General features: G+C 41.3%; 2 protein-coding genes across 3 annotated transcripts in view; one reads left to right on the top strand and one right to left on the bottom strand.

Moving 5' to 3' along the window:
* The window catches only part of dhx36 (DEAH (Asp-Glu-Ala-His) box polypeptide 36), a 32,536-nt gene extending 30,063 nt beyond the window's left edge, over window positions 1-2,473 (top strand). The window contains exon 27 of the mRNA XM_061682286.1: window positions 2,122-2,473. The gene's annotated coding sequence lies outside the window, so the exon portion shown is untranslated. The remainder of the gene's footprint in view (window positions 1-2,121) is intronic.
* The window catches only part of LOC133405400 (rho guanine nucleotide exchange factor 26-like), a 39,393-nt gene that overhangs the window by 6,647 nt on the left and 13,903 nt on the right, over window positions 1-18,843 (bottom strand). Inside the window, exons 10-13 of one of the 2 annotated variants that reach the window (XM_061682288.1) lie at window positions 17,238-17,327; window positions 16,990-17,144; window positions 9,650-9,859; window positions 4,281-4,705 (exon numbers count right to left, since the gene is read on the bottom strand). In XM_061682288.1, the coding sequence (XP_061538272.1) occupies window positions 4,636-4,705; window positions 9,650-9,859; window positions 16,990-17,144; window positions 17,238-17,327 (525 nt within the window). In that variant the 3' untranslated portion in view covers window positions 4,281-4,635. Of the gene's footprint in view, window positions 1-4,280; window positions 4,706-9,649; window positions 9,860-16,989; window positions 17,145-17,237; window positions 17,328-18,843 lie in introns of those variants that run through there. The other variant, XM_061682287.1, reaches the window with a different exon arrangement.

The raw sequence follows: 18,843 nt of genomic DNA, 5'->3' as shown, positions 1-18,843 counted from the left end.
GTGTGTTGTCAGGCCGACAAGTTGAACAGAAGTAGCACAGAGGCAAAGTCTCAGGAGGCCACAGAGCACACACGCTCTCGTCTGATCCGTGGGAAGAAAAAACACACACATACACACACACACGATGGGCGGAGTCACGCAGGTCGGTGTCCACGTAACTTTATCTCTCCTTTTCACCTGTTCCCACTGAGGGGTTAGGATCTCATGAGTGAGAGGATTTTAAGGGATAAATGAGCATGACCGTTTTCTGGAGTAATGCTTGCTCTCTCACACGTGCAAATCCTCCGAGTCAGCCTGGATTATTGTTTTCCAATTGTACACTTTGCCTTTTGAGCCTATCTAGAAAAACTGACTGAATTTGAATATTGGTTCTTTCCTAGGACCCAAACTAAATCAAATACAACCTCTGAGTTTAAACACTTTTGATTTGTTCCTATTCAAATCCCTATTTTTTAAAAAAAAAAATTTTCCCATAGGAAACAGGAAATAATCTGTTCAAGGCTAAACCTGTCACCATCATAAAACCTGTAACTGTACGGGCAATTTTTACATTCCTTGTCCTATACGCGTAAAAAATATCACTCCTTCATCACACGCGGCGTTTGGTGAATTTCTGACCTTGTTGAGTTAAAATTGTTTTATGGTGAGCCATCAAACTTTAAACCCATGCTCCGCCCACAAGCAAACTATAAAAACTCAAATGTTTCACAATTTAGCCATGTTGAACCTACCTTGTATACATGGCTCAGATTTGGGAGCAATTGGACAAAATCTGTAGGTCTCTGTTAAGGACCCCTTGAAATGGCCCAAATGACTCCAAAATGGACACTTCAAACCAAAATGCCACACTTCCTGTCTCTTTTCAGATGTAGGCACTTGAGACTGTTTTTGCGAATCTGCTCATGCCTACCAAATTTCAAGTTGCTAAGTGACATACAAGTACAGAGCGGGATCGTGATAAATGATGCTGTAGGGTAGGTGACCCACCACTTGTGTATCTTAGGTGGACTAGTGGACGACTAGTGTGACTCAAATCAACGCATGCTTTAAACTTTAGCAATGTCACTCGCTGCTTCGAGTACTTATCACGAGATGGCGGCTTTGTGACTCATGACCCATCGGCTTCAGGGAGGCTACGACCTAAGAAACGGGACGTCCTAGAAGAATCAACAAATGGGTCGTAAATGTAACTTGATGTCCATAAACAGTCGGCGAAGGCAGTTGCTAGTCAGTGAAGTGATAGCGACACATGCTCACATATGTCATTGGGACACAGCTGAACAATTGTTTTTTTGGGGGGGGGTGGGGTGGGGGGGGGGCAGTGAATGCATCATCGTGGAGTATGGATGGAGAGCATGTGTTTGACAGGCACTTTAATGGTTATCTGTGGAACGTACATACCATAGAGTGCGTGTGTGTTTACATGCAAACAGGTGCAAGGCTGGTTAGGTGAATGGTTAAAGGGCGAGAGAATGTGGAACGTCATAAATCAATTGTCAGTGGATCTTACACTCCTGTTTATGTGCTCTGCGCAGCCTCTTTCCCGGTCAGATAAAGAGCGATGACAGTCTTCTATCCTTCCTTCCTCCTCTCTGTTCCCTACTATCAGCGTGTTTGCCTAACCCTCACAACAGTTCGACAACCCAAAGCAAGGGTCAAAATGCATTTTCCAACACTTGACAAAAACATGATGTCTCTCGGCGTGAAGGGAAACTCCCATGCGCGGAGCGCCGGGGATGATTCTCATCAGCGAGCCTTCTTTTTGGGGATTTGAACCAGAGCAGAGCGTCAAGTTGACCAAAATCCAAAATGGGCGCAGACCTCCACCAATGCTGAATAATTCTGAACGCAGTTGCGTTCTGAATAATAGTAGGGTGTAGAATATATCAGGTGTGCGCCAGGGAATTAATTAATCCACTTAATTAGTCCGAAAATGATAATTTGTTTTTACAACTAATGTATCTATTTGTGACAGAACAATTCCACTACCACCACAGATCATCAGTATTTCAGCATATACTGTATTAGTGGTTGAATGACTGCAGAGTTTTCACAATTGACACTGAGGTGATGATGGTCAAATCGATGTCAATTAATCGATGTCATTGATATTTTTTCCAGTTGTCACCTTGCTGTGCGGGTCTTTCGCCGCCAAACACAAGCTCGCTAACTGGCATTTCCCACTGCCCTTGGATGCACTGGCTCCACCTCCCTACTTGCCCATCCAATCACTCACGTTGAGGACACATGGAAATGGACAGAGTGACTTAAAAATGGTCACTTTAAACCAAAATGGCATGCTACTTGTTTCTTTTCAGGCATAGGTTCTTGAGGCTTTGTTTTTTTTGCACGTCTTCTTATGATAGACATGGCTACCGAAATTCATGTTGTGAAGTGAAACCAGGTTCAGGGGCTGACTTTTCAAACTGGTCTAGTTTTGAATGGAACATCATAAATGCTCCAGGTGTTGTAGGTGACCCAGAACTTAAAAGAGCTTGTGTTACGGTGGCTTACAAAAATGGTCGCCTTATAGCTGTATTAACAAATGGCTTTTGTGCATCTACTGTCATTCACTAGAAGAATCACGCAGTTCTTGTTTATAACTGTTCATTGAAATAGAAGTACAGATTTATGTATAGTGTCTAACTAAACCATAACTCATTGGAACCACATGTGCTTTTACCCAGATGCATACCGAAATTGAACAGGTTCTTCCTTGATCCGTGCTCACTCCCTCCAAGTGGAAAAATCACAAACGTAACAGACAGTAAGTGGAATCATAAGGCGGTGAAAAACCAAGATGGTTCCAACAGTAGCGAACGACTCCTTCCCCTGATGCAGCCTGTTGCATAACCGCTACTGTTGTGTATTGCAGCTGGACGTCTGTCTGACTAACAACTGTGCTATTTTGCTACATGCTTGTGTGTGACAGTGTCTCTGTTTCAGCCTGGGGACGGCGTTATGCACTGACCAGAGAATGGGGGTCACACTAACGTGTGCACGACACCAAAACAAAAGAGCACAGAGGCTAGACAACAATGGCAGAGCTAATAAACCATACTCACACTATTGTCACTCAGTCTGTGTAGAGTAGAAGTCCATAACATTTTTTGCGCCATGAATCGGTTTCACTTAACAGCAGTATTTTTATGGAACAGCATTGAAACAAATAAAAACAAATTGCTACACTTGTTTGTTACTGGCACTTTTGTACATTTGTACATCTTGCATTTTTAGCGATATCGTGATTTTGTTACTGCAGACACACACAGCAATAAGCACGAGGCAGCAGGAATGTGTAAAAGATGGAGACTTTTCAAAGTTTGGAATCATTTCACACTTAAAAATAGTGCAATGTGTCTACTGCAAAAGCAAAACTGGCTTACACAACTGAACATCTACCGTAACGCAAACATCGTTGGCTAATTTAACATTACCTACCTCCGCTAGATGGAACAAATTGTAATCACTCCATGGGTGACACAGGCACCACTTTATTGAACAAACGGGAACAAAATAAACGCGTAACAAGAAGTTTCATACACTAGCTGCATGGCCAAAACTGAGGGCAAGTCAATCACCACGCAAACTTACAGCCAGCCAACTCTACACTCTCATTCGCTGACACCCAGGTCACTCACCAGGCCAGATCCCGCCTTTTAAAGCCACACACATTCAAAGTCACAGATACGACAGTGTAGACCGTGAGGATGGTGAAAACATAAATATTACCTGTGCCTCACATGCATGTTTTGTATTGGTATTATGCATAAAGCTTTACAATATAAAAAGGGTAATAAAATTCATATATGGTCACTGCTTGGCAGATTTTGTATCGCGACCTATGTGATAAATGAGGGGCTACTATACTTTTGTCCAGACAACTACGCTTCATAAAGATAGGGTATTGGAAATGGTAGCACGATATTCTGTGCATTTTTGGCAGTTTTGAATGTGTCATTTTCGCCACATATTACGCAGTGTAGGCTTGGTGTGTGAGAATCACCAGGTGTGATAAACATGACAATTAGGACTGCTGATATTGTCTCTTGAATGCAACTTTCTTTTACTTTGAAGTTGTATGCTCTTCTTCTGTCTCGTTATTTGACCTTTTCCAAAAATATTCTCCAAAGATCCATCCATTCATCCATTTTCTGAGCCGCTTCGCCTCACTCTGGTCGCGGGCGTGCTGGAGCCCATCCCAGCTATCATCGGGCAGGTGGAGGGGTACACCCTGAACTGGTTGCCAGCCAATCGCAGGGCACATACAAACAAACAACCATGCGCTCACATTCACGGGCAATTTAGAGTCTCCAATTAATGCATGTTTTTGGGATGTGGGAGAAAACCCACGCAGGCACGGGGAGAACATGCAAACTCCGCAAAGGCGGGACCGAGGATTGAACCCGGGTCCTCAGAACTGTGAGGCTGACGCTCTAGCCAGTCGGCCGCCGTTCTCCAAAGATGGTTTTTAATCATTTTTGCTAGCTTGTAGGCTTACTTTTTACCATATCAAGTGACAAAGATTAGCGGTTTGACATTTGTACAGAGGCACAGGTGGATGTACCTGACTTTCAAAATCCAACTTCTTTCAGGCTGTGATGATAAAAAAAACCCCAATTCTTTTCAGTCTCTCTATGGCAAATTCCCCATGGAGCGAGTGGTTGGGGACCGCTGTGTTAGAGAATATGCCCACTGTGAGTCACTGTCCTCGAAGAGTCAGGTCAGGTTGTCAGGTGAGAAGAGAAGCCAACAACAAAAAAAGCTTATTTTCACAGTCTCAAACAGACATTTGCTTAGAATATGTGAAATGTCACATTGGCCTTTGCTCCACTTTGGAGGTGTGTTGTTTACGCTGTTTCAAATGTTCAATTATTTACTTTATTCTCTCTGTCAGAGAGATATTCATTTAACAATGTGCATTGTTGTGGTGTAAGTTTCTCAAAAGTACAAACAACAACGCGTTGTCTCCTTCCTTGTTGGATGGCTCTTTTCTTGCTCACAGTTGTTGTGGCCGAGCGGTCCCAGCTTTTTTGGAACGGATTGCAGCCATAAAATTCTAAATTAATGATTATTTCCTAAAAACAATCAAGTTTATCAGTTTGAACTAAATATCTTGTCTTTGTAGTGTATTAAATATTGGTTGAACATGATTTGCAAATCATTGTATTCTGTTTTTATTTATGTTTAACACAACGTCCCAACTTCATTGGAGTTGGGGTTGTAGTAAGAAAGCGGGACATACAGTATGTCTCTGTCCTGGCTGCTCAGTACATGTCACCCTCTGAATGTTCGGAACTCTGTCAAGTTTTATGATAACTTCTTATTTTTTTTCAATACTTGTACTGTATGAAAGTTAAGCTTGATGCGATATGACTTCACATTCCATGTACTGTACAGTACAGTTGAATGTTTTGTGACAGCAGCTGTTGCATTTGTTATTATGAGACAATCACTTTGTAATTAACACACAATAATAACCAATTATTGCTTTATGGTAAAGCTACTATTAATTACAGGTGAACAATTCCCTGAGGGGAAATTTCCGATGACACGGTTCATAATTATTATGCAAAATGCAATCGAGGTCACACACAACCATTTGCACAAGTGCTCAAATGAATCCCTTATCGACAGTGGATACGAAAGGTCGACACACGCTTGTTCAAATACCAGGTTTTTGTGATATAGAAACAAAAATGAGACCAAGATAAAGCATTTAAAAACTTTTTTTATCAATAATCTAGCCTATAACCTGTACAACCATCCATCCATCCATTTTGTTTTACCGCTTATCCTCACTAGGGTCGCGGGCTGCTTGCTTGCTAGATGAAGCCTCGTGCAAACACTGACTTATATTTGGAACTGTTCATAATTCCTTCCACCTTGACTAAGGCCCCACTTCCAGCTGAAGGAAAAAAAGCCTCAAAGCATGAAGCTGCCATCACCATGCATAACTGCAGGCATGGTGTTTTTCCGAGCAGTGTTGTGTTTGCGCCAAACAAACCTTTTGGAATTACGGCCAAAAAAATTTCCATAATTTCATCAGATCATAACAAAGTCTCCCAAACATATGTGGGGAAAATGAGTTCTTATGAAATAATTTAGCTTGGTCTCATGCTTGGTCTCAACCAGGAATTTCAACAGGGGTGTGTACACTTTTCACGCCCACTGTATGTATCTATTTATCCAGCCATCCAACCACCCACAGATCCATCTATAAATCTCTCTACTGAGCTACACACTGTACCTACCTACCCACCTATCCAGGTTTATTTATTTATTTGTGCAAGTCAGTCATAAAACACATCTTCAAAAGATATAAATCAACTTTAAGGTCTACATATCTCAATGATCTTTAAAAGTTCATTGCAGTCTAATTAGACTGACTAATAGGTGACCACTTTCATGTGTCACGTGGGATTGAGTCACTAATTAGGGAAGAATGGACATCGGAAGTGGAAGCTATTTTCTGACTAAAAAACAAAAAAGATGGCCCAGACACGAGATGATCAAGACCGGTTTGGGGGGAGCAAACCAGCGCGCGTGTGTGTGTGTGTGTGTGTGTGTGTGTGTGTGTGTGTGCGTGTGTGTGTGCATGCGTGTGTGTGTGTGCGTGCATGGGTGGGGGTGGCGATCGTGGGAAATAGCTCATTAAACAATGGGATGCTGCTATGCAACCACTGTAAGAATGGACACTTGCCAGAGTACCACAGTGCTCACACACTGTGGTATCCCACCCATGGCCCCCAAACGCCAAACTATCAAAGGATAAGGGGGTTTACCATCACAACGCACAGTGCACAGAGGGGGCAGTAACCCCTCATGTAGACATGGCCAACACTTGTCATGCTCGTCACCATGCCCCCCTCCTCTGTGGGCCCCACACACTTACGAGTACCTCTTCAGTTACTTTGTCAAAAAGCTAAAAGCTAACATCAGCAGTCTCAGCTGCTCTATAGGGGAAAAAAAAAAATACACTTTTTTTTTTTTTTTAAAAGATAGCAACTAGAGGCCAGCTTCTGTACTAGGAAGTTTTAAAACTGAGTAAGAACAGGCACAGTGGTTGAACATTTATGTATTTTTTATGTGACGAGACTCTCTTCCCAGGCACGAAAGGTGTCTATCACTTTTTATATTTTACTATTGACATTACTTAAAACATTTCCTCTATAGTTAAAAAATGATTGGAGACTCAATTTCTATTTCAATGAGCAAAATTGTTTATCATTTCAGGTGGACGAGAGACAAATTCCTTGTGTGTTTTTGACATACTTGGCAAATAGAGAGGATTTATTTTCATAACATTCATCAAAAATAAAAACTAATCACTTTTAGTAGGAAATCCTACAATATTCTCATGAGAAATAAGTTGCCAAGCGTGTACAACCAAGTGCAACTGTTCATTCTCAAATGCGGGCTGGAACAAAAAAAAAACCCCGTTCGAAGCCAAATATATGACAGATCCCCTTTGTTTATGTGTGCGTTACGTAATGCGTCCAAACAATCCCTCTTCACTCTTACTGTACAAAAGGGAGATGGAACTGGTGGTTCGGGCAAAGTGTTTCCTCACAGAAATAAAACTGTAATCCAAATAAAAGAACTTCTTAGTCAGATGTATACACTAATGTAATGATTTAAGCATCCCATGTAGCATATTTAAACCACTGGGTTGTAAGGCCGTCAACTAAACAACTAAACAATTAACTGGGGCAGCCGGTTCGCCTCATAGTACGAGCGAAGACAGACTGAGCAACCTAATAAACTTTATTTCCGAGGTCCCATTAGCAAGAGGTAGTAAAAGATGAATGTCGTGCCGCGACAATGGAGGTGTAACAAAATATCCCTGCGAACCCAAAATGGGCCAAAAGAGAGTTGTTCGTTATATTAGTTTCTACAGAAATACGCTTTCAGACCGATTGAAAAATGCTGTTTGTTGAATGTTGGCTGTGAATGAAACAAAATTGATTGCTCCATGTAAACACAGTATACCCACAGAGGTTGAACACTCAACTATTTTCCCCCATTGGAAATCATGGAAATATTTTTTTTTTTCCCCCCCCCCAATCTCCTCCAGAGTCAAATTGTTGCCATCATAAAGTACATATTAATTGTACAGGCATATTTTATTTTTCAATGATCTATTCTATTATCAAGTGTAAAATTAGTAAGGCTGCAGCTAGCAAAGATTTTTAAAATAGATTATTCTACCGAGTATCCCATCGAGTAATCGGATACAAATGTATTTAGCATTATTAAACAGTCAAATGTGCAAGTGCGGTGCGGGTATGTTTGTTGTCCCTTTAGGGTCACCATCCTCACGTTCCACACTATATTATCTGTGACTTTGAGTGTGTGTGGCTTTAAAAGGTGTGGCCTGGCCTAGTCAGTGATGTGGGAGTCAGCGAATGAGAGTGTAGAGTTGGCTTTTACGCGCTCAGGTTAGCCGCTAGCTTTAAATTGGCTAACTGTTAGTTAGCCAGTTTTTACGTGTATATTTTGTTCAATAAAGTGAATTGAAAGTGCACCGGCGGCTGTGTCTATCCTTGACCACTTGCGGGGGCCTTACAATGTGTTCTAACTAGCGGTGGTAGGCTATATTACTTTAGCTAACATCGATACTTTGTTTTGGTGGCAATCGTAGATGTGCTGCTGTGGTATGTTAGTCAGACACATGTATGTTAGAAACATTGCACTGTTTTCTTCTTTTTTTAAATGTGAAGTGATCCCAAACTTTAGACATTCTCTTTTACGCACTCTTTCATCCTGGCTCGCTGCTAACTTATTTTGACACGGCGCGGTGCTTGTGTCTGCAGTAACATTAGTCAGTGTGGAAAAATAATGGCTTCGAGGCAGAGATTTCACCTCAAATCTTTCTTGTAACTTTCTGAGTTATTCGATTAGTTGTTGCAGCGCTAAAAATAAGTTAACCATATTACCATACCATATTAATCCGTCAGTATGAAGGTGTGCGTGTGTGTGTATGTGTGCGTGTGTGTGTGACCTCGAGCATCTGCATTTTAACTGTCATACAAATATAACCTCTGTAAAACATAGACAGTCGCACTCAACACTAACTTTGATAACAAGTGACGATGTGGATGGTAATGTAATTTCTTTCTATCTTCTTCATCTCTTCTTACGTCTGTCTTCAATGAACAGCCCTAATTGAGGTTGCGTCGTCTTTTGGCAAAAAAGTGTCACACACAAAAAAAAACGCCATAGAAAAAGTAAAACGTGCAAAGGTTCATCCTTTGATGCTTGCTGAAATTATGTGAGGTTGTTTGAAACTTTGTGTTTTTGCAACTTTAAGGGTTTTTGGTCAATGAGTTTCCATTGTATGTATAGGTGCATCTCAATAAATAAGAATATGATAGAAAGTTCCAAGGCCCATTCCTATTTAATTTGTACATTGGAAACATTTTTCAGTTTGTTGTGCAAAATTCAAACTTCTTGAGATAGTGAATTTTTTCCAAATTATAAAACATCAAATTATGAACTATTTCACTCTGTAGTGAATCAATAGAAAGTTTCTTTCTTTTATTTTTTGATTCTGACTTTTATCAGAAATGAACATTTCGATGACATTCTAATTTATCAAGAAACATCTGTATACGCAACCAGTAGTTATTGTGTAATATGTACTCACAGTAACTCCGTCCCCAAGATCATGGGCACCTTTTCGCCGGAGTGGTTGCTAAGGAAACCCAGTCGGAAGAGGTGGTTGGCACCGGCTTGCCGTGAGCTCAGCATGCCGGCGGTGGCGCGGACGGGCGACAGGTTGACATCCTCGGGCTGGCAGGAGCCCACCCAGATCTCATCCCTCAGGGCGTAGTCGATCACAGAGTAGCTCTCCTCGCTGGGGACAGGAAGAAGGCGAAATTAATAACACGTCATGCGCAAAAGTGTGAACTAGTGATGTATACTTCGACACAGTTCCCTGACACCAATGTACTGCTTTCCTACTGGACAGGGCTTTCAGATAGAGAACAAAAAAAAAAACATAAATAGATGAATTTGTCAATTGAGGACCGGAACTATTAAATAATTACTGTATAAAATACTTGTCAGACAGTGAAAACTGGGCAAGAGAAGTGATTGCCAGGTGTTAAACTTCACACCCCTGTTCCATCATAATTCCATACTGAGTCAACATTCTTTCCCCGTTATGTGCAGAATTAGCTTAAACGCGGTCGTCGTCCGGCCTCTGTTACGGCTTTGATACGACCTCCGAAGGCAGAAAGTTGCTGTGTCCAATTTTTCCGTGTCGCTGCCCAGAATAGCGACATAGAAAAAGGCGGAAATTCCAGCTGGTTATTTTATTCAATCCCCTCTCACCCAAACATTAAATAAAGATCAGGTTTCTTAGTCCTGTAACATTTAAAATCCCTCTGAGGCTAAAGACCGTGAAGTTAATAATGGTCACCTAGACGGGCTCATAAATCAGCAGCTACATTATATGTCCCACTTTACAGCCGTTAAAATAAAAAAATAAAAATTAACCTATTTCTTTAGCCTGTATTTCCCACAAGTCCCTGTCCCCTGAGTGTAAGCTTTTGTCGGCGAGCGCACACGCTCGGTGGGAAACATCTGGAGCCAATTGTGCAACCTTACATGCGAAGCGTGTTTACGTAGTGCGCCGGAGAACAGGAGCTTAAGGCAAGCCCATGTGGGTTTTATCAACTCGAGACTGGATCGGCGGCCGAGCTGGCGGGGCTGCTGGACGGGGAAGAGGCGTCACGTGAGCCGGCGAGTCCATTAAGGGAGCACGCACGAGCCTGATGATAGGTCGCTCCAAAACAAACAGGAGGGCGTGTAAATGCTTTTGTTTTCAAACGCTTACTTAAAAACATCAACTGTCGGACTGTGGAGGGGGTCGCGACCGGTCGAGGAATCCAGTCACGGTCTGGAGGGTCTCAACAAGCTTTGAGTGTTGCTCACCAACACCACCTGTTGTAGACCACCACCACGCTTCTAACTCACCCATTGTTCACAAATCAACTGCGCCAAACAATTAGGACTTCTCCAAAGGGGAGGCAGAATGGCGAGGAAACTGATTAGCATACTGCAAATAGCAACATGCCTAAGATAACACCATCCCTGACCTGAACAGCAGCGTGATTAAGAAAATCGTGTTTGTTCGTATTGGCATCCGTTTTTGAAAAATGGGACCCTAAACAGTTTAAAGGAAGTAGACATAATATGTTGTTTTTTTTGCTTGGTGTGAAGTTTAATTTATTTGTACGCTGTTGTGAAAAGGGAAAAATTGTAAAATTAACAGTCGGTCCCTATTCTTGATATGGATATAAAAAAATGTCAATAATTGACGCTCGCTTATCGAGTGGACCCCCGTATAGTCACTGTTTGGCATTCTCAAATACCCTTATTCTCCATGAATAGGTGCATTTTTGGGGGGAACCTATCGGCCATTATTCGCACATTCACCCGCTTATTCGCACTGTTTTTTTTTCATGGCAATTATAAGGAGCGTCGGTTATTTGCAGCTTTTCGCAATTTACGATTGCGCTCGGTCCCCTGCCCACGCAAATAGCGTGGTTCCACTGTAATTGCCATGAAAAAAATTAATAATCTGAAAACAAAACAAATAAGCAGTGGATCGGATTATTATTATTATTTTTTGACAAATTCATGAAGTCTTTAATATTGTGAGGGGAAAAAGGTATTTTTTCAAGGAAAAATAGCATAAAGTCATGGAAAAACTCAGCATTTTACAATAAAGTCGTAATACTACAGGGAAAAAGTGATGAGTTACAAGAACAAAGTTTTACGACTACTGTACTAGAAGGAAACATGGAAAACTGACTAAAGTTACGAGGAAAAATAAACCTTTTCTGATCATAAAATTACAATTGTATCCTCATAAGATTACCACTTTTCCCTTGTAATTTTATCACTTTTGAAGATGCGTAACCTATTGGATTAGGACGATGATGACTTGGTTCACTCTGCAGGTTTGTGTTTCCTTCTTTAATTCACTTGGTAGCAATGGTCAGTTACAAAAAAGTAGGGGGATGAAGCTAAAAAAGCTCATCAATGTACAAGTTAAACACTAACACACTTCATCTGTCTTTAAATACTCTTTGCTTTATCATTTTAGTGTGGAGCAAAGTTTGTTCAAGCACTGCACACAAACCTGAACAGTCCAGGCTAGTCCACTTAAGTATTATCTCACATCGTCGCTTCGATTAATGACAAGCGGCCGCGCGTGCCGAAGAGAAGCATTTCCGCTATGTCTTGCTCAGCCCTAAATATTCTTACACACAACTGCAGTATTTCTTTCTTGTCACAGTTTACAGGATTGATAGCCCTGCAGGTAACGTGTCTGGAATGCTATTCGCGTGGCGGGGGTGGGCAGTGGCTGGAGGGGATTTGAACATGAGCACAACCTGCGTAGTTGTGTGGTGAGTTTTCCCGTGTGAGTGGGTGAATAAAAAGTGGGTTGAAACGATTTCAGTGGCCTAATATAATACAGTAGAGCCTCCGAGGGTAAAGATAATCCCTGCTGGAATCAAGGGTGCTGGGGCAGCCCCCCCCCCCCCCCCCCCCCCCCACCACTTTGCTTGGCCCCCCTGTGGCCTACCCCTATGAATCCCCACCGTTGACAAAATGGATAGGATGTGACCGGATTCGTCAGTCCAAATTTTTGATCTGCATCATGACATTGACTGATTTACAGTATATATTCATATCATTGTTTAATGGCATTTTTGTTTTTTTAATGGGATTTCTAATGTATTTTTTTTATCTAATGCTAAAATATGTGAATATTAAATTATTTCAGATAATATTTAACAATTGAATTAATGCATTGACAAGAACACGGCAGTATTTCCAGTTGTTTTTTTATGACTGAAATTGATGCAGTTTAATCTCTTATTGTAATCTGAAATAAAATCATATGACAAATAAACAATTCAGGTTACAAAAGAAATCCATCCATCCATCCATTTTCTGAGCCGCTTCTCCTCACTCGGGTCGCGGGCGTGCTGGAGCCTATCCCAGCTGTCATCGGGCAGGAGGCGGGGTACACCCTGGACTGGTTGCCAGCCAATCGCAGGGCACATAGAAACAAACAACCATTCGCACTCACAATCACACCTACGGGCAATTTAGAGTCTCCAATTAATGCATGTTTTTGGGATGTGGGAGGAAACCGGAGTGCCCGGAGAAAACACAAAAGAAATCATGTAATCAATCTATAAACCAAAATGTATTTTAAACTTTTGACTCAACGTATCCACCGTAGGCAGCTACAACAGCTTAACTTATTCGTGGCATTCGTTTTACAATGGCAAATCGTTTTCGGCAAATAGTGTGTTGAGACTACAACATGGTCAAACAAACAGAGGGAGAGAATAACTAGGGCACAGCATTGTGATTATTATGGGCTAACCCACAAGGTTGCATCCCCGAGGATGGAAAAGACATGAAGAACGCGCCATAACAATAGTGACTGTTTAAAAGATGCCAGATTGAAGAAAAGAAAAAAAATGAGTTGGGGGAAGTGGAGATGAGAGAGAAGCCAGCTGCTGTGGATCCTTTGCCGTTACGTAAGTGTTCCCGCACAGTCCAGCAATTCAATGCTTTCCTGCTGCGTGACAGCCAAATCTGACGCAGGGTCTGCTTTCCACTAAATATTCCCACTTAGGATCCAGGAATCTGTTCACTTCAACAAATATTCAAACTGAGCCGTTATTTGGCCTTGTTGGGTGAGGAATCGATCGATGAATTCTCAGATGGAACAATGACCCCAAAAAGTTGTTTTAAAATGAATAACCACTAGTCCATCGTACTTCCCATGTGATGCATATTTTCCCCATTTTATTTAAAACAATTCCGGGTGAGTTTAATAAAAAAGTGCTTCTCTCCCAAAGCTTGAAGGACCAACAATTAAAGTACTGTTTTTACCCTCTTTTTAGGACCTCATTGAAATCAGCCTGTTTTTGGGATCTATTTTCGTATATTGGGCACAAATGCCAGCGGATTTTGTTTCGGTGCAAGCCCAAGGCTCGCTGCACGTGTTTGTCAATTTGGCAGACTAGTCTGTGCCAAGGTGGGCATTCTGATACAGCGAGGGTGTGTCCTTGGAGATGCGCACAACGGAGTGACCATTTGGTGGCAGAAAGTCCATCTAAACTTATGCCTGTTCAGACCACGTCTAAATCTTGGTGCAATGAAGACTGCTGGTCTAACACCATTTTGGTGAATTTAATCGAGGCACTGGCAGACAGATACTGAGGTCCGCAGACATATTTAAGTCACCAGGGGTTATCACCAGCTCATTCTGTATTTAATAGGGGTATGTGCTAACCTTGTTTGTTGCCACACCAGCCAAGAGCAGTGACAATGCTCCACTCACGCACGGATCGCTAGGATTGTGCATCGTCCTCTTCCACACAGAGATGTCTCCGTCAAGACTGTCATTGCACCACATTTAAAGGGAATGAGAGGACCCATTTTGATTGGCTGCGAATTAAGTCGGTTGTAAACAAAATTCCCAAGACCGGTCTAACCAGACCTTGGCTCACAGTTGCGCCACGCGCCGCACTGTATTTATACCGGTCACAAAAATACGGCCCCAAGTCTCAGCCTCACCCGACCGCCTACTGCAGGGTATGCCAGTGTGAGAATGGTTGGCTATCTAGATTGTATCCATTGCATTTTCACTTGCGCAGGCAGCACTTCATCACCAAGCCGCCGAATTACACTTGTCAATTGCAACGGATCCGTGTATGTGCAGCATGCAGAAGACACATTGCCAAACAATGAAATGTGAATTTGAGGAAACCTGGTTGAGAATTGTATCCACTGTGGACATGGCAGCAGTCCATTCACTTGACTCAGAATCCCAAAATTACCCGCACTTTGTAACAATTTGAAACTAAAAAACATGTTTACCTGCAAAAAGCTATGATATCATACTGTAGTTGTTTGCAACCCAGCAGAACTTCGGCTGTGTTTTTGTTTTGATCGACTGCATATGGCCAAGTAGCGTGACACTGCAGAACGAACCAATATTGCAACAGCTTCTCTCATTCACGGGCCCATTTCCCAAAAGCCGTCGTCTTCCAAACACAAGCTGGACTGCACACGGCAAAGCCGTCTGCCTCTTCGAGGTTCCATTCCCAGAAAAACATCATACGGAATGTTTCTTCCCCCCCCCACCCGTCTCTGTGATTCTTAGGAATTTTGAGTGGGCCAGTTGGGGACAATTGATTCCAGGGAGCAAGCAAGTGAGAGTGATTTTTAGGGGAACAAAAATACACACATTTCCAGGTAGTATTTAGGCTTAGTTTTGATGACTCAACAACAAGAAATGTTGACATTGAGAACAAACATCTTATTAGCAAGTAGACACACGACAGGTTCAGACACCTGAAGCTTTACAGTGGAACTGACTCATGGGTGATTTGGGGTTCGAGACTTGGCAGCAGCCTTTCTGTGTGGAGTTTCCGTGTTTGCCCCGTTATTTTTCCGGTTACTCTGGCTTCCTCCCACATTCTAAAAACATGTACATAAGTTTACACTATGTTCGCAGCAGCCCCTTTTGTCGATACGTAGTGCGCTGTGGGATTTTGGCCATCTGTTCCACGATATTGAAGTCTTTCTAACTTTTCATGGTCTCCGTGACGGGCCGCGGGAGGAGGGCCAGGGGCTGCTGCATCCCGACAGGTCAAAGACACACTACGGTTCGGTCTGCGGGTTACCACAGATGCCAATACGTTCCCTTCCAGCCCATCGCATTCTGATAGGATCTCTCACATTTCTCAAGTTCTGTCAAGGCTTTCCGCAGATTATACGTGGACGCAAGGTAGCTTTGGAGCAGGTTTGTGTCCCTGGCAGAGCCAGCTCAGGCTCCAGAATCGGCGTCAGCGCAGTCGGGACACATACTGCCAAACGTGACACAACTTAAGGACCGTGAGATGGGAGGAAAATATATGCTTCTTGTCCTACTGCGTCATCCAAGTTTTGATACGCCCAATTACGTACAAGTGTCAGGTTTAATTGCCTTCATCCTATTCCGGCCGGCTAGGTTTCTCATCCTCGCCGTAACTGCCGTGGCAACATTTTTGACCAATAAAACTCACGCCGGGCATCCACGGCAAACACGGCAAGTAACATTTGCTTGTCGCCTCCCTGCGTTGTCTCACAACCATGCCATTTTGGCTTCAGTGGCCTTAAACGGGGCTGCCGTGGCTGCTGGGGGGAAAAATGTAAACGTAGCCTCAGGGTTGGGCAAAGTATGGCCACATACAGCTTACCTCATTCTTCAATCCCGCCCTCCGAGCATTTACATTATCAAGAATCCTAAAAAAAATTATTGCATTAAATTAGCATTTATTTCTAAAATTGGTTAATTAAAAAACATTTATTTTTTAAAATGCATTTATCTCATTGAAAATTGGTTAATTGATTTATTGTAGTTTATAAAATATAAGTGAAATAATTGTACAAATACATTAAACCATTTTTTTTATTAAATTATTTGTTACTTAATTATATTAAAGTAATTCTAAATATTGCATTATTTATTTCAAAAACTATTTTAAATAGTTTATATACACTTTTTAACTTACTTTTAAAAATCACGTGTGATGCTTAAGCACAAAAGTTTGCCCACCCTTTCCCGAAATTGTCCTTCGGTGTGAATGTGAGTGTGAATGGTTGTTCGTCTATACAGTATGTGCCCTGCGATTGGCTGCCGACCAATCCAGGTTGTATCCCGCTTCTTGCCCAAAGTCAGGATGGATAGGATCCAGCTCATCTGTGACCCTAATGAGGACAAGCGCTATAGAAAATAGACGGCTGGACTTCTTCTAAAGCTGTCCAAATCCTTGTGTACACGTAGTATTAGTTGACAAGGTGGTGTGAAGCAAATGGTTGAAATTTTCCGCCCTCAAAGTGTCGCAGCAAGTGAGTTATGTTCAACACCACCTCACACCACGCCGAATTCCGCAGGGTGTTCACCTCTTCTTCCGGGTGACGATGAGGACGTCGTTGAAGAGGAAGAAGTAGACCTGTTGCCGCGACGTCCGCTTGAGGAAGATGCCGTTGTCCTCCACGAAGGCCGTCAGCTCGCTACGCTTCACCATCCACCGGGACGACGAGACCAACGGGAAAGGCTGCAGGGAGAGACGGGACTTTGAATTAGTCAAAGAACATCTATGTGATAAATATTTAATAATACGTGATGAGAAATAATGCTCCCGTGCTACCTTGATCTTAAAGTCCAGCTGGGAGTTGATGGTGTACATCATCTCAGTTCTCTCCATGGTGCGTGCGCCCTCGTTACATTTCCTTACCACCTTAACGTAAAGACACAGATGTTAATAAAATATGATATTACCCAGGATCATCGTCATAGTTTGTCTCTTTGTTTGAAGCCCCAAGAAGTACAAAAAAATATAGCAACTCAGATTTATGTAGAGGCGTAGCATATTTGAGTACGTAAAAAAGTGTAATGCTACAATTTGTTTTATTAGTAGGCATTATGCCATTAGGTATTAGACTCATTTTCCATTATAGCATTAATCAATGTTTAAAATTGTTTTAAAATTTGTGTTTGTGGAGGAGTTGAATGTTCTGAAAACAAAATGCCTGTGTTGTACTAAGGAAAATATGAATGCCTTACAGATGAGGTATATGTATAGTTTCTTTTAGCAATCTATTTTAATTACTGGATAATTATGCTAAACCTTATTTATTCTCATTTAAAACAATATCAATCCAGTTTTTTTAATTTAAATACTTTTTTATTGCATTGAGGAATTTATCTTTGCATGTTCAGAACTCCTCTTTTCATGCCAGTGTTGTACTAAGCTAAATAATGCTGCCCAGAGGATTTTTCATTGCTTTTTTTCATTTTACAATAAATGCAATCAAGTAAATGACAGTGTTCCCTCACTATATTGTGGTTAACCTATTGCGGATTCAGTGCATTGCAGATTTCTTTTCATATTCATATGGTGCATAATCCGCTATATGAATATGCTGTAATTTTTTTGTGGTAAAATAAAAGCTTCCTAGCCAAAAACATTAAAACTACAAAAACAAAATAAAAATAATTAAATCATATATTACAAGGGATAAAATGTACAAAGTGTGCAGTACTATTCTGCATGACGTTATTTTTAGGAGTTTAAAAGGTGTTTAAGAGGATAGAAAATGTTTATAAGACTATGGTAGAGGTCAATGGGAGTGTGGTTATAAAAGTCTACTAAAGTTCATACAGCTTTAAAATATGGATAAAAAAACAAACAAAAATATATGGTCGCTACTTTGCAGATTTCGCTTATTGCGGGGTCGTCCGGGACCCAACCCTTGCGAAAAACAAGGGATTACTGTAATCGATTAGTATGCCCATTCCTCTGTATTATCATTATTTCAGTTTTGTAAATAAACAAATAATAGTTTTTTTCAAATAATATTTTCAATAGGATTGATTTATTTCTCTTTACATGTTTTGAACTGCTGTTACTATGCCAGTGTTGTAGTCGGAGTAATGCTGAATAAATAAAATAAATGTAATAACTCGATTTATACATTTATTATGAATCTCATGATTATGATAATGTTGATGATTATGGTAACGATAATGATTATGATGATGATAATCATTATTATTGCTATTCTTCTCATTATTATTATTAGTAGTAGTATTTTATTGTTATCCTTTTTTTTATATAAATGTTCTCAGTGAATAATGTATAAATCTCCAGTAAATGTTTCAATTCAACCATTTATATACTGTATATATATGGATGTGGGTATTTGCTGTACAATTTGTTACTGATCAATGAAAAACTGTTTCGCCTTGGTGGA

The sequence above is a fragment of the Phycodurus eques genome, chromosome 7 (genome assembly GCF_024500275.1).
Source record: "Phycodurus eques isolate BA_2022a chromosome 7, UOR_Pequ_1.1, whole genome shotgun sequence".
Taxonomy (NCBI): Eukaryota; Metazoa; Chordata; class Actinopteri; order Syngnathiformes; family Syngnathidae; genus Phycodurus; species Phycodurus eques.
The sequence above is the reverse complement of the archived record's forward strand: the minus strand, read 5'-3'. Positions and strand labels throughout refer to the sequence as shown.